We start from the raw sequence: 16,799 nt of genomic DNA on the forward strand, positions 1-16,799 counted from the left end.
GAGAAAGAATGAGCACGCTTCGTGGGCATTCACTTTTATTATGTTTACCCCGGGACGAGACTAGCGAGGCTCTCAACGAAAAAGTCGTCGATTACGACGACTGCTTCTCAAGTCGTCTCAGAGACGAGATCGGCAATGACCTCGAAATTCGGGGCAAATACGTCTCGGAGTCCTGTCGTTACTTTCGCGTTAGTTTTCGGTCAGTCACATTCCGCGAAAATCTGGGGCGAAAAACTTTCTCGAGACGCTTCGGGGTCAGGTCATCGGATCCCATCTGAGCAAACGTATTGAAAATGCGCATTGCTTGTCAGAAAAGGGGGCAGAAGAGAAACAAGCCAAGCGTCAGTACATCAGCAAACGCTCGAACGTGAAAACTAACTCAGCCGTTCAAGTTCCCACGCTTTCCGTGCCGCATTTCGCGTGTAGTCGGTGAAAAACGAGCACCAAGAGGGCGCAAATCGGAATATCACTTCTGTGAAATGCCATCATCATCGTCTCAATCATCATCATCATCATGGTCGTCTGCGGATGTTTCTCAGACACTCCGCGATTTGCAGATTTGATCACGCATCGCTCCGTGGTCTGGGTTTCCTCTGACGTAACCGAGTCAGTCGGAAGAGCTGCCACGGGAGCCTCTGTCTTGGTGTGACACCGGTGATAGGCTCCCCCCCCCTCCGTCAGAACGATGGCCAGATGTTTGGACACGGAGATTCGGACTTTCCGATCGGAATCCCTGCGAACTGGTTCGATGGAGCGAGGCTGAACTCCAATCCATTGTGGCTCGGGCTTCCAACCGACCGCAGCGCTATCGGTTTTCGACTCGCCCCCGACTCGACGCAGTGGGGTAGATATTCTATCGCACCCACGTGCCATCAGGAAGAAGATATACTCGGCAAGGTCGCGACATCAAGTTGGCTCGGCAGCCTGAGGTTGAATGATGATCCCGGAAGAATCGGTGGAAGGTAGGAAAAACGAGTGTTCTGCGGGTGACACGATTTTGGATGATTTATAGATGAAACCAAACGGAATGAACCAGTTTCTGCGGGGAGACTTTGAAACATGACCGCAGAAATGAATTCGTTTCGATACCAGAGAAGAACAATGTTGAGCTTTGATAAGAGGAACCCGCGGCTTGAAGAGGCGAGCGCGAGAGAATGCGCGCGGCTGGGCGAATTTTATCGCTCACCTATGGCGTCAATCAGTCGATATTAAAATAATTAGAAATAGTTTGAATAATAGAATTACTTCTGTAGTTTCGTATGGTTGAAAACAATGTTCCATCAGCCCCCTCCCGGTGGAAGTTCGCTCTCCTCGAGCGCAACTCCCGACAACGAGCGGACGATTGCTCGGGGTCGACCTGAGTCACTCACTTGAGCCCCTCGACCCCAAGAACGGACTCCGAAACACTTCACATGCTCGTTGTGAATCAGCTGGGAGATATCCCGAGAATCGATTTTTTCATGCATTCAGTCCCATTCGCAGACGATTGGTCCTCGCTCTCCCTTCCGCCGGTTCGGGTCGGTCAGGCGACACCGGATGACGGGACTTTTACCCGGAGTCAGGTGCTCGCCGAACGGAACCGAATAGAGTGAGATCTTGCCCCCGCCTGGGCGTATACATGCATAGGTAGGTTGCAGTGCGAGCGATCGCGATGCTCGAAACAAAGCGAGGATCTTGCCAGAAGTCGGCGGATCCGGATCGGAGTTATGCGGCGCATCGAATCATATTCTGTTCCCATGCTTTCACGCGGGATTCTTTCCCTTTTTTTCTGCCCAGTAGTGAGAGTTCGGCGGGAAAAGAAAACGGAGCAAATTTCTCGCCGGACAAACAAACAGCGTGACGGGCGGTTCAGGTGCGTTGTTGCGAGATAAAAATCTCACAATATCTGAGCCGTCAAACTTGCCATAGTTTTGTTTTTTGCTCATCTGCCTGGAAGAGTTTCGCTTAACGCGAAAACGGGAAGGATTGTTATCATCCTCGCTCCGGTCTCGATCGCGATCCACAGCCCGCAACCAGGAAGGAGATTCTCTTACGGGCAGCCTTGGAGCCAGGAAAGGGGAACGGTCCTCCAGGACGCTGAGGACAATGCCGTTCGAGTTGATGTACATGCTCAAGGGAAGGCCGAAAGCGGGATGGAATTTGCAATGTAGGTGAAAGCCGCGCGACCGAATCGGCGAGAATAAAGTGATCAAAATCATGATTGGCTTCATCAAAGAGCTTTTCGATCGAACACCTGTCCCTCAGTAAAAAATTGCCGACGAAGTCATTGTTCGCTCCGTGGCTCGTTTGTTGTCAGGGAACGCCGCTGCGAAGTGGTCACTGGACTAGCGGCGATGCACGGCTCACAATCAGTCGGTCGATCCGTCTGGCCGTCCGGCAGACGGTCAGTCAGTCAGTCATTCGAGCAGTTGTCCATCCATCCAGCACCGATGCGGCAAACCAGCTACAACAAGATTCGTATGAGTGACGTGAAATTCTCTCGGTGAACAAATGAACGAAGAGTCGGCCAAACAAACGGACAAGCGCGCGCGTGCGAGCGGCTCGCTCTGTTAAGTGGTTACATTTTGGGAATTTTTGCCTTCCATTTTTCTTCTGCGAACTGGCGCGCTGCCGGTCGACTGAGTCCGTGTGCCATTTTTTCACATGTCGGTGTCCACCATAATGAAGTTCCATAGACGGACGAGAAAAGCTGGAGGCGAGAAAAGCGTCGCCAGAGAGAATAAAATACGGAAAAGAGTATAGCGAGACAAAAAACTAAGACAGAATCGTAAAGGTTACAAGAGAGCCAGAGGATCGAGTCTCGTTTAGACAAACCGATTCGGATGAAGAGAACGGAGTAGCCAAGCGAAAAAACAAAATTATCTGTCTTCGACGACGAAAGAAACGATGAGAAGTCGATGATCTCTATCTGGATTCGGATCTGCGCCCCCTTATCCATCGCCAGGCATCTCATGACTCATAAGCGGCACGCTACGCAGGAACTACGACGAGCCAAAGGCCATCTCTCCGGAACTTTAGGATCCAGTCCTTCCACAGGGGCGAAATGACTCCCTCAGCCGAAATAGCAAGGATGAGTGAGAGGAATCGGGAGTCTTCATATGATAAGAGCCTGTGATCGCTAGAAGGCGTGGAACCTGGAACGAATCAATATCATTGATATTTAGCTCCTTCAAGCGAGCCCGCGGAAGGACTGGATCGAGGGAGTCTTTCGGTGATTTAGATTCCTGACAAAAATTACAAGATACCGAGCTCAAGTGTCTTGTCAGAAAATAAATAATCCCTCTCCCCATACTATTCACGCTGCAGTTTAGGCTTCAATGACCGGAGATGTCTCCCTCGATCTACCTTAGAACCGCCGATGATAGCGAAGGCAGGTCTGTGAGATCGAATTGAGCCTGATTAGCGATCATGACATCCTATCGCCCTCGTGAATACATGCAGGCCAGACGATTCGTAAGCCGCGAAGGGGCCACCGATTCGAAGCGGCGATCCGATTGGATTTGAGTTTTCCGGGCTCCGGATCTGCCCCGATCAGCCTTCCGAAATCCAATCGGAAGACGTGAAGATGGTGGCATGTGTTGCCATGGATCAGCGATCCGGTAATTTGTTTTCATTTCATACCGATTCCGAGCCTCGACTGCGTCGGTCCGAACTGTGTTCTTACCAAAGCGACTGACACCAATGCTGGCGACGGAATCCGCCGGAATCAAGTGTGAGAGAACGCATATGGAAGAGCTCCCTGTGTTTTAGGGCGATGAAAGAAGAGACTTAGAAGATGGAGAAGCTGTCGCTTGGTTCGCTGCTCCGAAAGTTCCCTAATTTCGGACAAAGCGTATCCGAATCACTATCGCTATCCCGAACTACCGTCTGCGGACCGAGCGCGGTGCATTCCGAAGCCCCCTTTGTCTCGTTGTCGAAATGGATCCTCGGTACTCTCGATGAGCATGCTTCCTATGAAGAAAAACTAATCTTGCCAGTGACACCTCTCACTACGAATCCTCCCGAGCTCCCTCGAATTCTCGAGCTTCTCAAAGATTCGAATAAGCGGGCTGGACCCGTCTGTGCCGCAGCCGTCCTATGATTCGGAGCAACACCCGAACGGGGTGTCTTTCCGGACGGAAACACGTTATCCCGATCGGTTTCCCCGCGTCGTCCGAATGCAGACCGTTACATCTGTAGCCATAAGCCTCTCAGATTCAACGTGTTGTTGTTCCGATGGGCAAGTTACTCTCGATCTCGGTCGGAACATCACCGCATATAATTATTATCGGCCGCTAATTTGAATTTCGGCCATCGCTCAACGATGTTCCTTTGGTTTCCGCTTCGCCTGAGATGGAATTCTCCCCGATATGACCGGAGTTGTTTTCATCTAGAATTCATGGATAGTAATCGATGCAAGTGATATACGCTCTGTTTGTTCTCAAGCAATCAGACACTCATGAGCGATGAATAGAAATCGCATTACTATCGCAGAAACTTCCTCCATTCAATCGTTCTCGCAAGGAAATTCGGAAGCGCCACACCTGCTGGGGATTTATAATTGGACGTCTATCGGTAACTCCCGACGATCGTTCCTCCAGCGAAGCTCGGCCAAGACTCTTGAAACTACATATCTCGATTTGAGTTTGAACTCGCTCTCGATGGACGATGTAAATAAGAGGACTATGCTTTGGATTGATGCTAGAGTCGAAGCCGAGAATATCCTCGACCGTCATGCTGCGATGTCAGCGATGCTGACCCTCGTATCGTCATGCCGGAAATCTCTTTTTCGGGTCCCTCTAGCTCCATCTGGTCGCTGGGTCCTCGTCCATCTCACCCAATGCCCTCTCCCAATCTTTTCCAACTCTCCTGATTCCCCCGCCCCTCTTTTCTCGAACAGGATCGTTACGCATCCCTTGTACCAGTTCCCACCTGGTTTTTGTTTCGGTGACCGGGCTCACGAAAGTTGACCGAATCCAATCAAGTTTACGATTTTGAAAAAGATTGACGATATCGGAATCAATTTATGCATGGAAAACAAGAATGACGAGTCTCGAGCCAACGATCCGAGGCATCTCACAAAAGCCGGAACCGAAGGGAGATCCTCGTCTCATTCAGGCGGCGAAATGAAATCCAAGAAATTTCTGGCAGACTTCGAAGACTGTAGGAAGCGATCACTCTCAGACTTCAGAGAGGTGAGAGACCCAGGCTTCACCGGATCTTCTAACAAGTTAAAACTCGGTCTGGCTGTAAACAGCGGCCAATCATGCGTCAAAGTGCATGCCATGCACTGCATGGCGCAGATTAAAAATAAAGTTTCTCCACACGCTCTGGCGAAAATGAACGAGAGTCGTGCACAGCAGATAGGGCTAGACGAGGGACGACGAAGCGCAGCGGAGGCGCAACAAAGCTCCTTGCAACTCCGGCGCTCTGTTAGGGCGTCTGTTGCAAATGGAACTTTCCGCCCGGTCCTCTCGGGACGGAGCACATGCATACAATGGGACAACACCGACTTTGACGAATTCCATCTTCTTGTCGTGCCTGTTCGCTCATCCGCCTGCTCGCTGGCTGTGCAAAGCTAGGACACTCCGTCGGCTGCGCCCCGCTTGATCTGCAATCGCGGTATGCAACAATGTTAACTGTTTGAACGCATTCACTAAACAGCTTCCAGGCACTCCGTTCGCTCATGAAATCGATGAAGATCGCCGAAACTCCGCCCGGCGCACCTTCGAATCACCCCAGGAATTCTGGATTGTCCGGACTAGATCCGAGGGGTCTGAGCAGTTCGATATTTTCACGTTCGTTTCGGCCGTGGAGGGGGCGGGTTGTTATGCTCTCCGCTGACTGTCTCGTGAACACCATCCCTCATCACTGCGATGCGACTTCCACCTTGATTCTTAGCGAAAGCGGCCAAGAACGTGCGGGTAATTCTGGCGCGGACAATTAATTTTTCTTGCCAAGGAGTGAATGCTCCCATGAATCTCAATTACTAGGAATCGACCGACATGGGATGGAATTTCTCTCAGTAGACTGCGTATGGAACCTGAGACTACGAAAAGATTCCAGAGGAGATATCCCGACGTGTTTAATCCTTCTGTTTTGCGTAACGGAGTTTTGGGCGCAATCGTATCATGACCATTCATCCGAGACCGAAAGTTGCCATCGCTTCGATAAAATCCCATTCTCGTGAGACTCGGAGCTGCTTCTGGGTGAGTCCGGACGGCAGAGCCCGAGGGAGGGTTCGCTGTAACGAGCTTCTCTTCATGACGATCGTTCAAAGCGCACACTTTTGAATCAGTGTCAATCATTCCTGGAGCCATAGCTCACTGTCGTCATGCGCGTAACGAAGATCAGCGGAGCAGGTCTCTTCGGAGCTGTCTCAACAATCACAATTTGGGCCCACATCAATCGAAAGCGAACGTGGACGAAGACGGTGCTTTCGACGGCGAAAGCGGCGGCACAGATGACGTCGGTGAACATGCACCAAATGAAGTGATGGCGTCCCGCTTCTGTAGTGGACAAACGATGGACGAGCGGCGGTGGTCGAATTCGCGTAGCGTTGCATCGTCATGCGTGGCTTTCGTCCAGCGGTTTCCGCTCCCAGTCGGGCTGGCAAGAGGGAAAGAAGAGGTGGCAGTAGAAAGTTTCCTCGCCCGATTTGAAGGGACGGACACCCCACACTGCCAGTTCGAACCTCGAAGCCACGGGTGCGGTACGACGGCTCCGGTTTTACATTGAAGTGTACATTTAGAGCAGCAGTCGTCGAGTTGCAGCCTGCTGCGACAGGTGTCATAGCGCTCGGACTGTCGACGATCGTTCACTTGTTTGCTTTGGATGCTTTGGTGTTGCTGCCGCTTCCGTGACCATTTGTGACCAGACGGCTCTGCCGTCTCGAGGACGACAACGTGGCTCAGGAGAGCTATCCGAGGAACATTGAGATAGGCTATTTCAACAATGGTACGCTCCACGGGGACGTTTGGTTCCGTGCGTGGGCCCGTCGACGGCCTGCTACCGGAAAAAAGAGTGCATGCGAGAGTTTCCCTCGATGACATTCTCCTGCGGGAGAAATCGCCTGAAGTTCCGAGTAACCTGTTCATTGAATGTTCAAGTTTGACGGTTTTCACTCCGAAAGTTTTGTGCGAGAATTGAGTGGAAGATGAGTGAAGGAATTCGCGATAAAAGTCACCCAGGCGGGTCGTGGATGAGCTCAATTGCCGGAAGGCCACCGCCTCGAGTGCTTTTCTGACATGAATTCCCGGAGCGAACGCGGAGCTACGCGCTCGCGCTCATGATTGTCGGGGAGTCAGAATCTTCGTAATATGGATGGATCACTCCGATGATTCCCGCTCTCTCGGAACGATGCAGGGGCTCGGAATTATTACGCGGAATTTCGGAGGGTTCGAACCTTCCCTCCCGCTCGATGGAAGAATGAAATGGAGTAGGTAATCCCGAGAAAAAATGGGCTCACAAGAACTCGCTCTCGAACTTGAATCTCTCCGGAGGAGAAACTCTTCCCTGACGCGTTTCCGACGATTGATTGAAAACGAACATTTTGCACTCCCCTGGAATCGGTGCAACACCTGGGAGACCTCGGAGGTTTCGGATGAGGCTGCCAGGAATGCCTGGAATGAAGACATACCTACCGTCTGAGAGTGCAACTCCTAAAGCAACAAGTTTCGTAGCACAATGGATGTGTTATTAGGATGAAAAGAAGACCGACGGGAGAGCTCCATCCAATGCTTGCCTCGAATAGAGCTTTCCTTGGAACAAGCTTGACGAGTCCAAGGATGAAGAGGAGGTCTCCCACGGAGCAGCTCGGAGGGCAGGCCGAATAGCTCACGAACAGAGTAGATTCGCGATAATAACTCTCGAGTGCCCGTTTGAGCCGATCGCATTTCGCGGAGGGGCATTTTACGCAGAAATTTCAATGCTCGCCAAGTTTCGTATAGCCGCACGCCCGCCAGCCGCATCATTATTCAATTTTGAACCGTTCCAGTTGCCCATTATAAACATCCAGCCAGACAGACCTTGCGGCAGTTCCTCCCTTCGAACAGCTGCGAGTTCCGCGGGCTCTTCGATACTCTGCTTTCTGAAGTTTACTCAAATCGAGAACCGCTGGAGCTGTTCTCGAGGAGCGTTCCTCGCGGTGTTCGACGAATATTGCTCACCTGCAACCGAGCGGATCCGTCGAGATATCACGATTCATCGCAAGTGAAAGTCCCCATCTCTCGGGGGAGCATCGGATGCAGTTCGGTAGAGCTCTCCGGGGCACAGGGTGGAGTTTCGAGAAATAACGCTTGCCGTGGATTCTGAGAGAAGCCGATATCGGCACCTACAGGACAGGTGGATGGCGGCAAATAGAGTGACAGCTGCGGGCCGCAGAGAGGCCCACCGTCAGTGTCTGTGGGATCTGAGCTTGAGGAGAAGCCCCGAATGATAATTCACCGGGTCTCCTGAATCTCGAGACTGACACCTATCCGCCATATGCCCGACTTGAGTCTGAAGCGTCGTTTTGAGTCGTCTGTTTCTCCTTCTCTCGGGTCTCCCCTTCGCGACAAGTGCCTCAATCTCTTCGGCGTTTTGGAGCGAGCGTGCGTGCCAGCCTGACCACAGGGTCATATGTATAACCCCCAACACGTCGAGTGAAGCTTTTTCAAATCACGGAAATCGTCCGGGGACATGCTTATTCACGCTCGGAGAACGGGAATGACCTTGATTGAGCGTAGAGATACCGACGTGTGTGCTAAGAGGTGTTCCGCGATAGCCGACCGATAAGCCGTCGATGTCTCATCTTGACTCACGATCCTCGATGCTCCCGTGCGTCGTCCGGTCCGACCTCTGCCGGCCGTACTGCCGCTTCCTTCATTTCCGATTGAAGCATCTTTCGTGGCTACGATGATAGAGAATTCAGAATATCTCCAGAGTTCCTCTGAACTCCCGACCGACGTCTCCTGGGGAACGATCGCGCTCTTCCTTCTCGATCAAAGGCAGCTGCTTGCGAGTTCGCATGTTTCTTTGGGACTCACATCCTGTCAGCAAGAATCTCGTCTCCCGTCGCTACATCAGACCCCAGACGAAAGCGTGTCTACCGCGCAACTCTTTCGTTTCCTCTACTGAGCTGAAGGAGAACCCCCATTCCTCTGTCCACATTAAAAAAATGACGGATTTCAGGGCAATATTGAGGGGGAGATTTGAGTGCTTGAGAACAATGTCGTGATTGTTCGAGCGGAATTTATGTTACGAGTAATGATATTTCTCATCCTCATTTCCAATTCGATAAGTCATACATCCTAAGATCCCGGAGCGGCCCATACACTTGCTGGTCGGTCTGGCGGGCAGACGAACTGGCTCTGTGTCCGAATTGGCGATCCGTAATCTCTTCATTCTCGATGCACGCTAAGAGATTCAATTAGAAATATAAACAACGGCTTAGCGTGGTCTGAGTCGTTGAATCTTGTTCGCCGGAACGAGCAGGAAGATCGGAGCTTTCGCATTGACAGGCCGAAAGTTTGTCGAAATGGACTAAACCAGCCGAAAATGATCATGAGCACGACTGGCGCTTCGAAAAACCATTATCGGTCACTATGTTATATTTCATAAGAGAACGTCCGGGTTCCAAATCGAATGAAGTGAGAAGCATGTTGCTGCTGATGACGTTCGGGAGCGGTGGGGAAAACTCCGACGTGGTCGTCTATGGAATCGCCTCGCCCATTTTGTTTGGACGCGCTCATCATTCTCGTAGCGCTTTCCCCCTGGTCGTTATCATTCTCTCGATATTCTACCACCTTCGGAGAGGTCGAATGGCGAGCGCCGTCGGGCGAGTACCGAGTCCATTGACCAAACTCTTCTTCTTCCACTCTCATCGGCCGACTCTACAGAAGGGAGGAATCGTCGCCGAGAGGACGGCGCTTTCCCGGATCTCGAACACCCTGGCTTGAGCGAAGAAATAAGTTTCGTCGGCGGGAGATCATATTCCCGGCTTGAACCTGACTCGTGCCAGCTTAGCTAGATTCCCAGAAACCCCGATCGGGAAATTGAGATGGAGCATGCTTGTGCCGATGATCAAACCCGAGCGTACGTATTACCCGTCGAATACGATTCGACTCATGGCCGATTTAGGCGGGTGAAATATTCGACGAGCAGGTATCCAGGAGCACGACATTTCCCCCGAACTATCGATTACGACAGCTCCGGTAGCCGAGGGTTCTGGAAAGTTCGAAACTCGGGCTAAGCCGAGGGACCCGAGAGAAATAGCTATCATTTCTGGGGAGCGACCGAGAACTCCGCCGAGGATGAGTTTTACGCTCTGAAAAGTTCCGAGAGCTTGAAGTTTCTATCATGACCCTCTCTGCTCTCAGCGTCTCTTCCATACGGTTCTCCCTCGTTGAGCTTAATCTCAAAATGTGCCCTGTACTCCCAGGAGCCGCATCGATAGGAAAACTGATACTCCAGTGATAGGGGACCAGAGCGAAATGATTAATCCCCGTGAGAGAAGATGACGCCCCGCGCCTCATGTAACGGTCGAAACCTCCGTGCAATCAAAATTTGAGGCTTGAGCGGAAACGTCCGCCGGGAAGTCTTGAGAAATAAACTCGACCGCCCCCTTTCTGCGCAGTAGATTGCCTCGCTGGAATGTTCAGACGATTCCTGGGAGCGAGAGCGAATCTTCCCTGCTTGAACCCGAAACTCTACCGCGCTTGACGTCCATCAGATCTCCCAGGAGCAATTAAGTCAAGACATTTTTTCCCCGATTTCCAGATCGACGATTGTACGGCCGTCCCCACTACGGATTGAATGCACCCAGAGCGGCATCGATTCACGCAGCGTCGTCTGTCCATACTTATAGTCGACGATCCGGTGGGACTCTCATGAGGGCCGGTGCCGATGCCCAGAGCGTCGTACGCGAAGAACGCAGAAAACGAGCGAAGACACGATGCCTCGTCACAATCGGAGTCCTTCTTCCAGCAATGGCTGGAATCATTGGTAAGTCAGAACCTCCGTGCTCATCGTCATGGCTATCTTCTCCATTCAACGGCAATGATGACGCTGATCAGGTATGGCGGCCATCACAATCGACGATGAGCCACTGACATCTGAGCGGCGAGTGAGGAAGTCGATGACAATTACTGGGGCGGTGATAACGCGATTAGGGACGGCGATCTTTAGGTTGACTCCGACCCACTAGAAGATTCCTTTCTCGATTCGTGAGTTATTCTAACGTTGACCGGCTGGGAGCCGATATTACAATGTGAGCATTCAGGGGGATTGTCAACTGTATATTTAACCTCATCATTCAATCACGGTTCCGTCTCGCCCTCTCTTTGCTGATGATGACTCTGCGGAACGCCGCCGGTCGGCGGAATGCTCGATGAATGAGGGGGAAACGGGATTGAACGATCCGCGTAATAGTCCCAATCGCAGGGACATTTTTCGCGATTATGAGCGAGACGACTTCGCGATGTTCTCTTCGCGAAACGAGTGTTTCTTTGAGCGCGATTCCTGCAATCGAAAAATCTTCGGTGCTGGCTGCCGTCTGTACACGTCTAATCGCCGACAGCGGCAAGCAGGGCTCTGATAAAAAGCTTGGACCGGGCTTGGTGCACCGCTTGGCGTCTCGGCCTGCTTTCGCGGAATCCGCAGTTGTTTTGCCGCGTTCCTCTTCTTATATTTTCTCCTCGATGTTTGGGTCGGGCTGTGTTTTCTCCGAGCTACAGCTAAACGCTGTGATTCTGGCACCGAGCCTCCCCGTCACGAATTGAGAGCGAAGCTTGGAACAAGCTTCTTTGGACTCGATCAGTCGTCGAGTTCATAATTTACTTCTTGAACTTCAAGTCCGGTGGTACGATCGACCTTTCCGCTGGGATTCCAATCCATCCCTCCACCGATCGTGTACGCGTATACTACGCACCTCGCTATTGGAGAGGATCGAGGAGTCTGATCCCAACTCTATTGAAAATATGGATTGTAAATACATACATATGTACATATATTTGGTCCCTCGAAGAAGGCTCTTTCCCACCGGCGCCCACGGACGCAAATATTGTGCTTTCCTATTAGGGAGCTCATCCCCGGTGGGAAGAATTTCCGCCACTGGTACGAGCGCCGTCGGTCTTTACGAAGGCAAGCTCGTATCGATGCGACCCCGGGGTACCATAATCAATAGCTACCCGAACTGCTGATATCAGAGAGGTCACGCAGTCATCTGATCTGTCGGAAAGCGTTTCAACTCGTCCGTTTCCCGCCAGAAGACGATTTTCCGACCTTTAAACGCAGCTCGGAAAACGAAAGAGCAGTGTTAAAGATCAATGACGAGAACGATTTGAGCGCCGGCTTCAGACGAGAACTAGTCTTCAAACGAGGCGGCTGGATTTTAAATGAATGAGTGCTGCTCCAGGAATAGAGATGGAGATGAAACTGAAGTATTCGAAGCTAAATGAGGAGAAGGACAGACGAGAAGACAAGCATCGCTCATTCAACGGCGACTTCCTTGCCTCGTTTTTCCCCCTCGGCGCGTCTAAACGGCAACAGTGATCGCTCGTGTGATGCTCTCCGATTCTTTTTGCGCTGTTGTTATTTGTTTCGCACGTCGACGGCTGCTTTCTGCTTCGCGGGATGTCCCGATGGGGATTCGTTTCCTTTCTTTGTTCCAGGAGTGCTTTCCCTAAACGAGTCCGTACCTATTTTTGCCTTTCGGAAAAACTCCCGGATCCAGCGTGCAGACTCAACCTTCCGGACCTATGGGAACACTCGCTCTCCTGGTACAGTCTTTCGGGAACGAGATGGGCGTCTGTCGATCCATTCCTCCGAAAAATCGGTCGGCGTTCCGTTCCACAGTAATTCAGAAGCCTGACGCTGAGCGAGCTCCCGCATTCGGAGTCGGTCCGAGTGTTCGATCGTTGTTCATAATCGTTCGTAGCCATAGCTCGGAGGGGATGAAGATCCGTGACGGCGATCTTGTCTCCAGAGCTCAAAGCGTAAAATCACGATATTAATCGTCGTCATATAACGGCCCGGAAGACAAGCGACCGAAACGTTGGACGAAAGTGAGCCGAGTTGTCTGACGCTTCAGTCTGCTCCGAAAGTTGTCCGTATCTGTGTGCCTCCGTTTTTGCTCTGAAAAACAAAAACGTAATAAAAAGCGCTTTACGCCGCATAACGCTCGCTGTCTGTGCGATACATCGTTAGCGGCAGAAAAGAATGGACGACACACCGGTAGGAACTTAAACGAATGTAACCACGGCGGGCCTGACGTTGACACGTCGCTTATTTCACTCTCCCAGTTGAATGCACGCTACTGGATCACGTGTGATTAAACAGTCGAGCCTAAGAACACGGGACTGACTTCTATCGGTGGCGGGGATCGTTGTAGAAGGAAGTTCGAAAAATCCTTCAATATCCGAGCGACAGACCCCGTGCACCTCGCCTCGGACTTTCGTGTCAAAAGGAAAAAATCAGGACGGATCGGGACAGGGAACAATTCTCTGCTCCGTCGGACGGTTAAATTAATCATGCTAGCCGTTTCCTTCCCCCTCCGAGCCATCGCTCTGCTGGTAGAGAACGAGGATCCGTCCGCGTGCTTTTGCAAAGTGAGCGACCACAAAATTCGTTTCTAACGACAGGATCGTCAGCGCTGAACCGCAGCTCCTCAACTAGTAACGCTGACTTCACGTGTTCGCGTACTTTCCGTTAGCAACAGGCAAAATATCGGTCCGGATGGGGCTGTCGGCTCGCAGCGATGAGTGGTCGCATCGTAACATACAGAACGACCGATATGCTTTAACCAAGCTTCGTCTGAATGACGGCAGCGAATTTCCGCTGAATCCGGATTTTCTCGGGACCACGGCTGCTACGCCGCCGGCGGCGGTCGCTGGTCGCAGTCTATTGACGGACAGATGTTCCGATGGTTATTGACATTACGGAAGCCCGAGGAAAACGAAAGCCGTCTTCGGATAATTACTCTCTGAGCCTGTTCGCAAACGAATCGAACACGCACCGATTTTGGTGGCTACGGACTGACAACCGAACCATCGGAAATCAGGAGGACCCGACTATTCGAGTGAGATCTGATCTGGGTTGGGGGTGGGAACTCGAGAGGGATCCCCACTGGCCCCGAGCTCGAGAGAGCCCCAGCTGCGGAGAAGAAAATCTACGCTCAAATGCGCTCGGAGGTGGCAAGCTTCTAGCCACGAGCTCCACTGACAGAAGACTTCTTCCATCGGAAACCGCTAATGCCTTCCGAGTCGCGAGAGTGCCTACCGGAGAAGATCGCGGCGTCGTTTCGAGAGTCGCGCGCCGATACCAGAAAGTAGATGAGTCGAAGGAGCGAATTCAGCGCACGTTTCTCAAGGAGCACTTGCGTCTTTCGCCGATTAGTTCTCCGCGCATTTGGATCTCTGGGTCGCCGCTTCGACCGACGGCTTGCATGGCGAGCACGTCGCAATCCCGCAACCTCCAACCAGTGAATCGTACATGTGCTCCGCATCGTCGCGAAAACCCGATTGAATTATCAACTGCAGGATCCGCGAGCCGGGAATCGAGTGTCCACGGCTCGGATTCCGGTGACTATGGCCTCATTACAAGGCGTCGATTGCTTCCGATGCCGGCTACATGGCTGTGATTCGATTCCGCGCGCAGCGACATATTCAATAGCAAAATACTGGATGAAAACCGACGGAATTTCCCGCGACCGACGTTGTCAGCGCGTTGTTACTGACTTATCCGCGGACGTAGAAATTCTTGGCGTCGAATGAATATTCAGCTTCCGGGGAGGCAGATCAGCACCGAGAGGATCCGTACGAAGATCAAAACCTGGGGACTCTCACGGCCCCCCTCGTTCCGTTGAGCGTAGTGAATATGACGTGTATTACGTATGACGTATTCAATAATGGCGCGAGGAACTTACCGGGAAGCGAGTTGAGAGCCGCACTTTCACACCCCCGGGCTGAACGATCGCGGCATCGGCCGCCGCGGTGGCTGCCGCTTATTCGATCGTAGAAAGGCTCGGAACGTTTCGACAGCGTTTTGCGGGCCACAGAAGCATTCAGCCGTCGTCGTCGGTGAGAATCTCTCACAGAATTAAACCAAGTGGAAAACACCTTCACTTGAACGGCGAGATCTTTCTTGTGCCGCGGACGAGTCAATAGTCAATCAGCCAGTTAGCCTCCCTCCTCCCAGTCCCACGCCTTCTTTTCGTTCTCGACCTTTTTTCGCTCCTGTGTTTATCAGCTCTTCCGGTCTGGCTATGACAACACTCGCCGTCCCACGGAAGAGCGATCTGGACAGCTGAGACTCTGGCCGAGATATCGCGCACGAATGCACGCCGAGAGCAAAATCGAATCCTGGAAGCATCGTTCCCCCAACGATGATGGAGCATGTTCTCTCTGAAACGTACCGTGTTCAGCCTCTTACGCATGTTTCGATTCCCCGTGGGATTACTGCGGGTCGTTCGGAAAACGAAATCGAACCCCGATCCACACCGGAGTTTCCGCGGTTCGATGCTTTAAGACAAGCATCAGATGAGCTTCAACTGATGCTCTTTTGAACTCGGAACCGGCTTGCTGCATACATCGATTCCGATAAATGAATTCCTCCTTTGTTTTACAGCCGTTCCAACAATAAGGCTCGTAATAGACCCATACCCGACAGAAAGTGCTGACAGAAAAGCATTCCTCCCTCTGACCCAGATATTAACCAGAATAGTAATTCTGCCATATCCTTCAGCCCAGAACAGAAGCTCGCAACAGCGTTATACATACGGTGGTCGGAAAAGTATTATTCGCGTCTGGGTGGTGCGCTTGAGCGAGACGCAACAGCACGACATCTGCCTCCGCTGCCTTAGATGGCACCGAAATCCCGACCGTGGAATAGCAATCATCATCGATCGCGAACGCTTTGTGAAGGCGTTTCGCCGTTCTGAGAAATTACGGTCGAAATCAGTGCGGATGATATTCATGGAAATCGATGGGATTCGCAAAACGCCAAATAGAATCAGATAATAATAATCCCCATGTTTGGGAAGCGTTGAGAAACTAGGGAGTCGATTGTCATAATCCCGGTTGGCGAAGCAACCCTTTTTTTTTTGCCGAAACGTCGAGCGTACGGTGTACACTGTGAAACATCCGCCCGCTCGTCGTACCTAGTTTTGCCCAACGAAGATCACCGAACTGAAACGTACATGTAAGTGGGCTGCGACCTGGTTCCGCACTTGTCCAGCTATGGGCCATGCTCGAGAGACTGCGGGCGAGATTATTTGCACCACGTATCACCTATTGATAGCCTGCCAGCCCCACGGCCGGGCAGGCCGCCAAGCGAGCCCGTCCTGCCCCTCTCGCCACAAGGTGGATCCCTTCCATCCGACCTGAGCCATGCGTCCGACTACCTTGCGACCCACGCTCGAGCTGCGTAGGAAACGCTAACCGGAGCTTTCCATGAAAATGACTCAGTCGGACCGTGTGCGCACTCCGACAATGGCGTTCTGTACCATTTGGCCACCATTGAGTGCACTTTGCTCTAACGGGAATCTGACAGGCTGCTCCTCTGGCGTTGATCTGACCGACCGGCGAGCGGCCGACCGCCCGCCCCGCCGAACGCCCACCCATCCGCGTGCCTGCGTGGAAGCATCAATCCTACGACCAACCAATCAAGCAAGCAAGCAGGCAGGCTACAGGCAAGCAGTCAACCGAGGGTAGCCAAGAGCCAGTCGGATGATTTAGTGAGAACGTCTATCTCTTTCTCTCTCTCCGCTTTTTCTTGCTGTCATGAGCGGCGGCTGCGTCGCTCCCTCTTGGGATATTGCCGAGCTGCTCCCCAGACTCAGTTTC

General features: G+C 52.1%; 1 protein-coding gene across 1 annotated transcript in view; it reads left to right on the forward strand.

Annotated features, from left to right (window-relative positions):
* LOC108865072 (flocculation protein FLO11-like) overlaps positions 1–16,799 on the forward strand; it is a 39,762-nt gene that overhangs the window by 8,123 nt on the left and 14,840 nt on the right. The window contains exon 2 of the mRNA XM_029113054.1: positions 10,738–10,962. Within this exon, the coding sequence (XP_028968887.1) occupies positions 10,738–10,962 (225 nt within the window). The remainder of the gene's footprint in view (positions 1–10,737; positions 10,963–16,799) is intronic.

This window comes from Galendromus occidentalis, unplaced genomic scaffold (genome assembly GCF_000255335.2).
Source record: "Galendromus occidentalis unplaced genomic scaffold, Mocc_1.1 scf7180000076006, whole genome shotgun sequence".
NCBI classification, from domain to species: Eukaryota; Metazoa; Arthropoda; class Arachnida; order Mesostigmata; family Phytoseiidae; genus Galendromus; species Galendromus occidentalis.